A 13,431-nucleotide genomic window follows, 5' to 3' on the forward strand; every position below is an offset into this window, starting at 1 on the left:
TAATATTAAAGGTTTATGAAAATTAAAATCCACAAATCAGACATATGTATTAATATTTATATATTACCTAAGATTTTTATGTTATTTTAAGGTATTTCATATTACTGGTTCATGCTAATATTTCACAGGGTACAAATAATGCTAATGATAAAGTTTACTGAGGGAACCCAAGAAAGAGGATTAAAATTATTTAGTATATATATAAATAAAAACAATTCATTAGAGAATAGCATTTATATCTGACAATAATGGATAAAAAGTATATTGTTTTGAGGCTAAAATTTTTATTTATTTGCAAAAGTAAACATCATTCAAAACTATGAAACTTTCAACACAAGTAGGATTATACACTGTATATTACAGAACATCAATTTATAAAACTGGTGTGTGCTTTCAGTGACCTTTCAGTTGAAGTGAAACATAAAAGTTGTACAGGTTGAGTATTCCTCATCTAAAATGCTCGGGACTATAAGTGTTTCAGATTTCAGATTTTTTTGAATTCTGAAATATTTGCAGTACACCAGCTTAGCATTCCTAATCCAAAACTCCAAAATCTGAAATGCTCTAATGAACATTTCCTTTGAGCATCATATCGGTGCTCAAAAAGGTTCAAATTTTGGAGCATTTCAGATTTTAGATTTTCAGATTAGGGATACTCAACATTATAATAAAGAATAAAAAAAGGGAAATAATTTACTTTTTTTTTTTTTTTTGAGACAGAGTTTCGCTCTTGCTGCCCAGGCTGGAGTGCAATGGCACGATCTTGGCTCACCACAACCTCCGCCTTCCGGGTTCAAGTGATTCTCCTGCCTCAGCCTCCCGAGTAGCTGGGTTTACAGGCATGCATCACCATGCCTGGCTAACTTTGTATTTTTAGTAGAGATGGGGTTTCTCCATGTTGGTCAGGCTGGTCTTGAACTCCTGACCTCAGGTGATCCACCCGCCTTGGCCTCCCAAAGTGCTGGGACTACAGGTGTGAGCCACCGCACCCAGCCCACTAAAATTTTAATATAGGAATGCCAAAACTTTGTTATTGTATATTATAGATTACTGCTAATGCCTATAATAGAGACTTTTTTCTGATTAAATTATTAACCAAATCACTGGAGACCCTAAAATTCTGATCACTAATCTTGATGGGAGTTCTTAGGTACTCTGAGGACCTTACTACATTCTCTGCATAACTAATCACGCACATATATTCTATCTTTCCTCTAGGCTTCTAAAGGAAAGGAATCAAGTTATTGATTCATATCTATTACATTGTCTTGAACAGAGCATAAGCTTAATAAACATCTGATAAATAGACATACTAAATGCTGTAAACTAGATTAAAATTTCTGGGGCAACAACTAGTGCTACATATTTTCATATAAAAGACATAATTTCATGTCTTAAATGTTCAATACTCCTGAAAATGTTCTGAACTACTGAGTCATACAGCTATGAATATTATAACCTTTTTAAACCTTCAACATGTTCAGTATACTATACTACACAAACCTTAAAAACCTTGTCTGTACAGGCATAAGCTAATAATTTCTCAAGTATGAAATAAATGTGAAAACAAGAAGTGCTGTAGTTTCCTAAGAATCATTTATGCAATATTTATGAATCAGTAACAAATACTTAGGAACACCTACCATGTTTTAGGTACAGATAAATAAATACTCTACTTACTGTCAAAAGTCTTATAGTCTAATGTGAAAGATCAACATTAAATATGCAATTGGTGATTTAAATAATTACAAGTATGTAAAGTATTATAGAAGAACAGCATAGAAGAGGGAACTACAAGAAAGTTTAGTGAAGGAGTTTACCCAGTCTGAACTAGTCTGAAGTTAGTAAAAACATAGTATCTACACAGACATTTAAAAAAAAAACTCTATTGGCTGGCCATGGTGACTAACACCTGTAATCCCAGCACTTTGGGAGGCCAAGGTGGGTGGATCACGAGGTCAGGAGTTAGAGACCAGCCTGACCAACATGGTGAAACCCCATCTCTATTAACAATACAAAAATTAGCTGGGCTTGGTGGCACGTGCCTGTAATCCCAGCAACTCAGGAGGCTGAGGCAGAAGAATCGCTTGAACCTGGGAGGCAGAGGTTGCAGTGAGCTGAGAATGCAACATTGCAATCCAGCTTGGGAGACAGAGCGAGACTCCGTCTCAAAAAACAAACAAACAAACAAACAAACAAAAATCTACTTAGCTCCTTGAAGACAGGATCAGCATTTTGTTGTTCTTTGGACCCCAATCCATAGGAATGACAAAATAAATAATTTATTCAGTCAACAAATTTCTACTGAATACCTACGATGTGCTAAGGCTAAGCTCTTAGTAAAGTGCTAGAAACACAACAGTAAGCAAGAGAGGCAAAGGCCCTTTTTGCTCTTTCAACAGATGTTTGCTGAAATGCACATATAACGGTTTCATGAGAATTTGAATTTATTGGGTTTAGTTTTGGTTTTGGGAGGCTGTCATGCCAGGTTGCCATAGTTACCTCTTAGGAATACATTACAGTGGTTGAAGCTACTTAATTTTTTTTTTTTTTTTGAGACAGGGTCCTACTGTGTCGCCCAGGCTGGACGGCAGTGGTGTAAACACGGCCCACTGAAACCTCTACAGCTAATTTTTGTATTTTTATTTTAGAGACAGGGTTTCACCATGTTGCCCAAGTTAAATTTTTTTTTAATGTCTTAGCAATGTAAAGAAAGAATATGAACCTCTGTTATTAACTGTTTAAAATATAACTTTAAAAGAACTGAATAAAATAGTTTTAAACTAGTCTATATACTTGTGTTTAACATACAACATGAAATTAAATGAGTTAAAAATACTTAAGACAGAAATATTTTTTCAGAATTATTTTAAAAACCTAGATGAAATGACTCTCTCTTCCTATTCTTTTATATCTGACTTTTAAAGTAACTTGTGAATGGGGCAAGTTTTGCATACAGTGCTACCCTTAGTCATTCTTAGTTTAAGAATGTGATATGCACTAAGAATGTGACAAATAATTTGAAAAATTATATATAAACATGACATATTTTTATATTTTTATAAGAAAACAATATATTTATATATTGTTTATATTATATATTTTATAAACATTCATATAAACATAAACATGTTCACATATATAAACATTTTTGTTTATACACATACACATAAATTGTTTATATTACATGTTTATATATGTATATGTTTATATTATATATAAACATTATATATTGTTTATATTATGTTTATATTATATATAAACATTATATATTGTTTATATTATGTTTATATAAACATAAATAATGAGATCCAAGATTCCAGCCAACAAATGAGAAATTATATTGACATAATCTAGATGAAATTAAACCAAGATAATGTAACATCATCCATTTACACTTGAAAATGTCTAAAGGGATGGAATGAAGAACGCCAGGCTAAAATATATATCTATATTATGGAAAATAATCCTATTATACTTCATTATTTAGCTCCTACAGAAAGGCAGTAAAACAAAATTTTTAGAAAAGAAGCACAGACTCTAAAACCAAACTGCCTAAGTTTAAATTCCAGCTCCACCACTATGAGCAATGTAACTTTGAAAAGTTACCTGGCCTTTTTGAGCCTTAATTCTCTCATCTGGAAAATAGGATTAATAATATAACTTACATCACAGGGTTGTTATACGGAATGATAATTTAGTATTTGTAAGACTCTTAAAACTGCGCCTGGCAGATATATAAATAATGGCTATATTATTTTTAGAGCATTAGCTTCGTCAGGGTAACATATTTCAAGAAAGGCAAACCAGAGTACATTTAATAAGTAATTTTTAATTTTTCTTAGTTACCAACTCTTTGAAAGCGATAGACCTTTTCTTCAGAAAAAAATCATACAATTACTTTCAAGTGGTTTGTGGACCTTCTAAAAGTTCAGCTCTGACACCAAAGGTTTTGAACCCCACGGGTTAAAAATCCCTAATCTACCGGAAAGCAAACAAGGTGGTAAGAAAAAAATGTGGTCTGGAAACTGTAATAAAAAGAACAGTTTAAGGTAGGTGAGAATATATGGCTTTGAAATATTTAGAACATAATAGTTGCTCTCAAATTTGAAGCATGGTCTCAGTGAGGAAATGGTACTCATGTTTTATTGCTGTATATTACTGAAAGAATAGGTTACAGGGAGGCAGATTGGTATTTAGAATAAAGAAGAATAGAATCTGAATCCCCATCTGCTAGGGATATAGTTTTCAGTATTAAGAGGTTAAATTAGGTCAATTCGAATGATCCTACCAACATTATAAGATCTATTCAACAACAGAATGGCTCAAGAACTGTTGCTAGGCATTAACGATAGAGAAGTGAACAAAACAAACAAAAATCCCTGTCCTCATGATTCTAAGTTTTGTTGGCAGAGATAATGCAGTCACTAACCAAGGAAAATAAATTTTGGAAAGCAGTAAACATTTTTACCAGTCTACTTTCAAAAAGCAGATACTTTCCGTCTGCTACAGTTATATCTTTAAAAATATTAGTTTTCATGGAACTATGCTACAGTTGTATCTTTAAAAATATTAGTTTTCATGGGATTAGAAAGTAGTTGCTTCTTTAACATCCAGCATTGGGCAATTTAGAATATTTTATTTTCCCCACTGAAACAAGCTTATTGCTCTACATCATGATCTGGTATTGCTGAAAAACTAAAGGGTGGTTTGCAACTAACTTGAGGCAGTTTACTATAGATTTGAAGTTCCCCACTCAAATACTTACTTGACTCACTATAATCTCAAGCACACTCTGAATCAAACACCCTATTCCTGAAGGGAGAATTAACTATGCAAAGAATAACTAAGAAATCAGAAAAGGAACTTACATATTTATTTATAGACATGTTTTCATACCCTGAACTCACTAGAAACAAAAAAGAAAGCAAAAAAACCCAAAACAGTCTTCCAAAGTGTAAAGTCAAATGTGAAAGTGATGGCTAGGGAAAAAAAAAATGTGTTACAAAACCTGGATAGTAAAGCAAATCTATGCTCTATAAAAGTAATCTAATTTCTGGAACTGTCCATTTTGGCTTAGTATCCCAATTACATGAAAGGGATATGAAAAAATAAAAGGCAAATAATATGGAGAAAATGTTTAATAAATTAGTGTTTTAAAACTTTGTTCTGACATGAAGCTTTACCAAGTAAGATAATGAGTTTTCAGAAAACTTTTATATTGAAAGAAATACCTTAAAGCTTTGTAATTTTATCTACTTAATCCTGAACTTGTTTTATTAAGATCTACTTGCTAAGCTTGAAAAACACCTTAGTATCTTAAATTTTGGTACAATTTCCCAGGAAATACTCACTGTATGTCTAGACAAGTAGAAATTAAACATATAATTTAAAATGTCTCAGTATTTCGAAGTGTCAAACAGAACTAGCTTTAAAAAAAATCTAAAGACATGATATTTAAACTAGACATCTCATAGGTAAAATCTTAGCTGTAATCTAATCAGGTTCTTAAATAGCATCATATAATGACCTGTGTTTGTTTCCTCTGCAATTTCCAAATCTTCTATTTGAATTGTATGATCCAACATCTCCATAAAATGGTCCCTGATTTCTTCAGCTGACTCATCGTCAAATTTATAATCACACAACATTACAGTGGATCCAGGAAGGGGAACAAAGACTCGATAAGGGAGGACATGGAACTCTTTTTCAGAATCTAAAAGGAAAAGAAATATTATCAATATTTAGATAGGTTTGTCACTGGTATCAGTGATACATATTTTAGAAGTACATACAAAAACTAATAGAAATAAAGCTTAAAAGGTCAATTTTTTTTTCATTTTCTGGCTGATCTGGCACAAAATTGCTCTTACCAAATTCTGCTTTACCTCAAAACCCCTGGTCTTTGCAAGCAACCTAAATGATACTCCTATGAAAAATAAACTTATCTCCAGGCGCGGTGGCTCATGCCTGTAATACCAGCACTTTGGGAGGCTGAGGTGGGCAGATCACTTGAGGTCAGGAGTTGGAGACCAACGTGGCAAACATGGTGAAACCCCATTTCTACTAAAAATACAAAAATTAGTCAGGCGTGGTGGCAGGTGCCTGTAATCCCAGCTACTCGGGAGGCTGAGGCAGGAGAATTTCTTGAACCGGGAGGTGGAGGTTGCAGTGAGCCAAGATCGCACCACTGCACTCCAGCCTGGGCAACAGAGCGAGACTCCATCTCAAAATAAAAATAAAAATAAAATAAACTTATCATTGCCTTCAATATAAAGATGTTGATTACACATTCTTATACAACCCACTGTCCTATGAAGAACACTCAAGAGGCAATTTTGTCCTTGATGTCAGAAACTACTGTCCTTCTTGTCTCTTTTAACCTCATAGGCACTGTACATTTTATAGTTGGTTTTTCTCTTCTTCATCCAAGTTTGGAGCCAAATTACTGGCCACCTTACATCAAGTGCACAGGATCTGATAGAATACATTTTTGTATTAATCTCCCCATGAATTTCATCTTAGTAGATGTAGCCCCCTTCCTATATCAAGCATGTTTAGGATATCTAGTCATACATACAGTTTTGTGTACCTATCTCACTACCAACTCCATTTTGCTTTCTTTTTTTACCTTCCCTTTGACTCTTTATTACTAATATTTATTTTCACTTGTTTACTTATGCTTCTTTGTAAAAAGCCTTAAATCATTTTTAGAAAAAAATAAATCTAAATAAATAATAAATATCTCATTCTTCTGTGAATACTTACAAACTGTAATATATTATTTCCCCTAATTTCTAACATAGTCACTGTTGCATGTAAATAATTACTTTTTAGTTAAATGCTACGATTCTTATGAACTATCAGAAAGATGGAAATTTTGTGAAAAGAATGACCTCTTTCAGCAACAGATATGATTAAAAAGTTACTAATGTAAAGATCAAGTGGAAAACTAGGGCTTACTTTAACAGTAACCTAGACTTCGTTGTCAAGAAACTAGTGGTAACTTTACATAATTACAAACAGAAGATGACAAACAATGCCTTAAGTGTCACAGGAAATGCAATGGCTTAAACTACGTGTTCCTTCCAGGTTCTGTGTATTATCTTGTTTGCACATGAGAACTGGGAGAGAAATTTAGTCTTTGACCAGACTGCCTCCTAGCTGTAGAAGAATATTACTGCAATTTGTACTGTAGCACGAAAATTGTCCACACACTGAAATTAGGACTATATTATTTTATTTTGGGCCACAGGTACTTGAAACAGATTAAGTAAAAACTCAAAAATGACTATAACGTGCATGTGCAATTGGCATGCAAAATTTTAAAACCATTTCAAACTACATCAATTCTTGGTCTACCTGAAAAATAACAAGCTAAAAACAAAATCAAACATTAAATAACTGGTTCCAATAAATTTAAATTACTCATTAAAAAGAAAAAGCACTACAACTTTCAAATTAAGAAGTTAAATTAGCAATTTAGTATCTAAGTAAGACTTGTTTTCTGTTGGTCTGAGGTTTAAATGGGAGGAGAAATCTTTTGGAAAAGACACATCTCAAAAAGCACTCCAAAGCAGAATCCTTTAGGAATATCCTCATGTCACAGTATCTAGTTCAACATTATCTGAATAAAGTCAAAACAAATAAAAAAATATAAAATTAAGCCAATATAGTAAGAATTGGGTTTCTATTGGTTAAATGTCCTAGCTGGTATCAGAGTAGTACAGAAACTTTTAAGTTGTTTATGTATTTATTTTTTATAGAAATTTTTTTAGAATAGGTGATAGCAGAGCTGAAACTTAAAGGATAAGAGGACATCTGCATAAAGGGATGGAGAAGTGCCATTCAGAGAGTGGAATCATGGGCAAAGGCAAAGAGGATTACAAATGTTCTGGGAAGACAGTGGAGTGGTACAGAGGATACTGACGTAGGGATGGGCAAAGGTAAGAGGTTTCATAACTGATGACCTCCATTTTCACAATGAGTAGGTCATCTATGAGAGTAAGTTGAGCAGGATCAAATGAAGACTTATAACAGTGAAGAAGGCTTAGGCTGTATCTTAAGAGGAATCAAAGAGGAAGATCACAACAAGTGCAAGGATTAATTGGAGTTTTGTTTCTTTTTTTAAACTGACATTGAAATACTAAGTTCTTTTATCTGGATAGCCAAAATTAAAAGCCTAGGTTTACTTTAGAGATCAGATATATAAAGTTATTATGTCCTTAACAGACTTCCTCATGCATGCAAAAATACTCTAATTCAGGTTAATTTTATGGCATACATTCTACATTTTACTACATTACAGCATCTATAAGATCTTACCAGTATATGAGAAAAATAAGCTAAGTAAAATGAGGACAAAATCTAAAATCTAACAATTTGGTGTATAAATTCAACATCAGAATTTACATTTATTTATGCTTGAGGGGATGGATAACTCATTCTTCATGATGATTATTTTATATCACATGCTTGTATCAAAACATCTCATATACCTCATAAATATATATATATATATACCTACTATGTATCCACAAAAGTTAAAAATTAAAAAAAAATTTTTAAAGAATTTACATTTATTTATATTATCACACTTACAATGTATTCTTTTATCTTGATACCTAAGATCAACTAATATGTTGTTGGAATAATTATCCTGTTACTAAAGTGTTGAATATATAGTTACATCTTATTTCTGTCTGGAATATGCTAAATTTCCCAAAAATTGAAGTTAAGGCATTTTAAAGACAATTAACATAAGTTGTTCTCCTCCATCATCTCCAACATGGTATCAATACCACTTGAGGAGGGCTTGGCTTACACCAATTTTATTAGGGGCCTTACAAACATCATCTCATTTAATCTTGCAGCCTCAAAAAGTAGGTACCATAATGCCTATTTTATATATAAGAAAATGGGGCCATTCATAGTGGCTCATGCCTATAATTCCCAGTGCTTTGGGAGGACTGCTTGGGGCCAGGAGTTTGAGACCACCTGGACAACATAACAAGGCCCCATCTCCACAAAAAAGTAAAAATTAAAAGATTAGCCAGGCATACTGCCATGCGCCTGTAGTCCCAGCCACCTGGGAGGCTGAGGGAGGAGGATCCCTTACAGCCAGGAGTTCAAAGCTGTATTTAGCTATGATCATACCTGTGCACAGCCACAGGACTACAGCCTGGCCAACATAGCAAAGACTCTTGTCTCTACAAAAAAGTTAAAAAAAAAAAAAATTAGCCAGGCGTGGTGGCCCTTGCCTGTATTCCCAGCTACTCAGGAGGCTGAGGCAGGAGGATCACTTAGGACGAAGAGTTCAAGGCTGCAGTGAGCTATAACTGCATTATTGCATTCCAGGCTGGGTGACAGAGACAGACCCTGTCTCTCATTAAAAAAAGAACGAAGAAAGATAGAAAGGAAGGAAGGAAGGAAGGAGACAGAAAAGGAAAAGGAAAAGGAAAGGAGAGGAAGTAGAGAGGAAAAGGAGAGGAGAAAAGAGGAGAGAAGGAAAGAAACAAAGGAAGGAAGGGAAGGAGGGAGAGAGGGAAAAGAAGAGAAAGAAAGGAAGGAAGGAAGGAAGGAAGGAAGGAAGGAAAGAAAGAAAGAAAGAAAGAAAGAAAGAAAGAAAGAAAGAAAGGGAATAGGATGCCTATAAAGTTATTTGTCTGAAGTTACTCTGCTAGCAGCAGAATAGACACAGAACCCGAGAACTTCAAGGTCTTCACAGAAAGAAAGGAAGAAAGAAAAAGAGAGAGAGAAAAAAGAGACAGAAAACAAGAAGAAATAGAAAACCTTAACAGACGGATAAAAAATCATATGAGTGAATCAGTAATGAAAAATCTCCAAAGAAAACTCCAAGACTAGATGGTTTTACCAATGAATTATACCGAACCTTTAAAAAAGAAATAATACCAATTATTCTCAAACTATTACAAAAAAATGAAGCACAGAGAACTCTTAACTCATTCTATGAGATCAGCATAACCTTAATACCAAAACCAAACAAAGACACAAAAAGAAGAAAACTACACGACAATATCCCTGATGAACAGACACAAAAATCCTCAACAAAATACTAGCAAACCAAATGCAACAGTACATCAAAAAGATAATACATCGTAATCAAGTGGGGTTTACTCCAGAGATTCAAGGATGATCCAACATACAAAAATTAATAATGTAATACATCACATCAAAAGAATGTCAAAAACTATGTGATCATAGAAAGAAAGAGAGGGAGGGAAGGAGGGAAGGGAAGGGACGGGATGGGACAAAGAAGGAAGGAGAAAGAGAAAGAGAGAAAGGAAGGAAGGAAGGGGAGAGAGAGAGAGAGAGAGAAACAAGAAGGAAGGAAGGAAGGAAAGAGAGAAAGAAAGAAAAGAAAAGAAAAGAAAAAGAAAGACAGACAGACGGACGATACCTATAAAGTCATTTGCCTGAGGTCACTCTGCTAGGAGCAGAATAGACACAGAATCCGAGAACTTCAAAGTCTTTGGTCTTTCCACCAAACTACAGTCTATGCTCTTCACACAGGTCCCAAGGCCACCCAGTTACCAGTAAAAATTTTTTCACCTTTTAAAAATTTAGGATTAGGCTTTAACATTAACTTCCAAACGTATCAAGTTTAACATACGAACAGTACAACTGCTGTTAGGGGCCATTAATTTTACTAATTGAACATCAGCAAAAATTTCAAAGTACTAACAATATGAAAGAATACCAGGATAGCCATATAATACCACTTTTATAAAGGATTTTTAAATAGAAGAGTATACTAATGTGTCTGATAAGGTAGATCTTTAACAATAATGGTGGATACATCCCCATACCCTGAAAATCTTGAAACCTGCAATGCAGCTATAACATACGCTGTTGCTCAGAAAGTGAAGCAATGATTTACAGCACAGGAGTTACCACAAACTCAAAGTCATATTGCAAAAACAAAGCCACACTAAGATGGGGCTGCTAGACTGATGGACTATGTGAACAGGTCCCACATACTGCCCTCCCAAAACTCTCAATCCAATTGTTGCATGTAAGATTCAAATTCATGTTCCAGCAAAATTATAAATTATTAGTAAATGGAACTTTAGGGTTGTGAATTATGGGAAGGATAAATGTTAAATCTGCCAATCATAGAATCTAGCATACTAGGAATATAAAAAAAAGATTATAATTAGTCCATCAAACTTAATATACTAGCTATCAGTAGTACTAAAAGAAGTTGGTTATATAGAGGAGCTTTGCTTTTTTTCCTATGAACATAAAAATATTCCCTTCAAAAGCTAATGTGGGCCAGGCACAGTGGCTCATGCATGTAATCCCCCTTTGGGAGGCCAAGGTGGGTGGATCACCCAAGGTCAGGAGTTTGAGCACAGCCTGGCCAACATGGTGAAACCTTGTCTCTACTAAAAATACAGAAATTAGCCAGGCGTGGTGGTGGGCACCTGTAATCTCAGCTACTCGGGAGGCTGAGGCAGGAGAATTGCTGGAACCCGAGGCCAATATGAATGTTTCAATTATGTACATCTCTAAATGTGAATCGCAAATCCACTCACATCAGAATAATAAGAATGGGGAGATGATGATGTAGCTTTAAAAAGTGTACTCAGTATTTTAACTTGCTTTTGATACAGATTACTGCGATGGTATAAATTGCTATGTTTCCCAAAAGTTGCAATCATTATTAATGGGTAAGATACTGTAACTCAGCCTTTTTAAAACCTAATGAAGTCTGTTAGAGTAATAGCTGAGAAGCATATAAACTAGTGTCATTTATATAAATAGTACCTATTAAAGGAGCTATTATATAGCATTTAACACTAATAAATAATATTTTGATTATGGCTAAATTATTTAAAATACTCATAGATATTAACAAAAAATATTAACTTTAAAATGTCAACAAAGTTTACTCATTCTGGCAGGAGAAGTTCACTTGGAATTAATTTTTTTAAAAATCCTCCCTGAAATTCTTAATGGTTGACAAATTTGCTAAATTTGAGAAAGTGTTCAAAAACATTTTTCTACAGCCAAGCATGGTGGCTCACACCTGTAATCCCAGCATTTCGGGAAGCCAAGGACAGTGGATCACTTGAGTTCAGGAGTTTGAGACCAGCCTAGGCAACATGGCAAAACCCTGTCTCTAAAAAAAAAATACCAAAAATTAGCAAGGCATCATGGCATGTGCCTGCAGGCCCACCTACTAGGGAGGCTGAGGTAGGAGGACTGCTTGAGCCCAAGGCTGAGGCTGCAGGTAAGCCATGACTGTGCCACTACACCCCAGCCTGGGCAACACAGCGAGACTCTGTCTAAAAAAAAAAAAAAAAAAATCTGAGTAGCAATTGAAAAATTTTCATCCAATCCAATAATAAAAGATGATATACTGTTTGAAAATACAGATAGGTAGCTATAAAAGATGACGTATCTGCTATATCTTGATATCTTATTACCATATTACTATATCAGTCGAAGATATGCAAAAAAGTACTTATTTTATACTCATAACTTTTTTTTCTGGAATTTCATTCAAAAGCAGATCCTCAAATAGTATTTCACAACGATCAGCAACTGTGTTCAATATATCCCTCTTTACTGCCTACAGGGAAAAACACACAAAAACACAGTAAGAAATAAAATACTTTAGATTTACAATATTTAACTAACAAAAAAAACATAATTTGCTTTCCAGTACAATCATGCCCACTAAATAACTGATACATCATTCAATGTTTTATTTCCACTTATTTAGCACACTTATTAACAAATTTATAGTTTAATGACAAATTTGCCTAGACCATATCTAAATAATTAAAAACAGATAAATGAATAAAATTTCACATCGAAGAAAATAATTGCAGTGTTCCAAATTAGATACTAATATGTACAACAGTGGAACACTTACTAAACTTGTATAGTCATCATTTTTAAAAAGGCACAAAATAGATACTCTACATATGAAAATCCTGACACCAATTATATGGTACATTTGGACTGCACAATAGGCCATTAGCAGTTAAAATCAAATTAATAATTACAAAATGAAAGATTAAAAAACGGTAAAATTTTAGGTTTTTTTAATAGTTAACATGGTTCCATATGCTAGTTATTCCTTTTTGTACCTGCACAGCATCTTTAACTTTGGGTTTACTGCTGTGAATATAAGCTCTGCATTTCACAGCACCCTTAAGGTTTACAGAACCGCTACATATCTGGACTGTGGCTGTGGATCTGTGGTCTGAATTCAGGAGCTGAAAGACAAAATCTGTTTAAGTTCTAATAACCAACAATGATTAACTACAGGAAATATTTAAACATTATATTAGCGATTTTATGAAGAGAGAAGAAAGTTTTGACTGAGCCAAGCATTTGAAATTATTCTCTGCAAATTATTTAAAGGCCTTCACATTTGTTTTTATAAGTTACATATTA

At 33.9% G+C, this 13,431-nt stretch overlaps 1 protein-coding gene across 1 annotated transcript in view; it reads right to left on the reverse strand.

The window, feature by feature from the left end:
- The window catches only part of ODR4 (odr-4 GPCR localization factor homolog), a 61,058-nt gene that overhangs the window by 25,263 nt on the left and 22,364 nt on the right, over window positions 1-13,431 (reverse strand). Inside the window, exons 10-12 of the mRNA XM_032137398.2 lie at window positions 13,122-13,250; window positions 12,508-12,598; window positions 5,531-5,716 (exon numbers count right to left, since the gene is read on the reverse strand). Of these exons, the coding sequence (XP_031993289.1) occupies window positions 5,531-5,716; window positions 12,508-12,598; window positions 13,122-13,250 (406 nt within the window). The remainder of the gene's footprint in view (window positions 1-5,530; window positions 5,717-12,507; window positions 12,599-13,121; window positions 13,251-13,431) is intronic.

The sequence above is a fragment of the Hylobates moloch genome, unplaced genomic scaffold (assembly GCF_009828535.3).
Source record: "Hylobates moloch isolate HMO894 unplaced genomic scaffold, HMol_V3 SCAFFOLD_18, whole genome shotgun sequence".
In the NCBI taxonomy this organism is placed as follows: Eukaryota; Metazoa; Chordata; class Mammalia; order Primates; family Hylobatidae; genus Hylobates; species Hylobates moloch.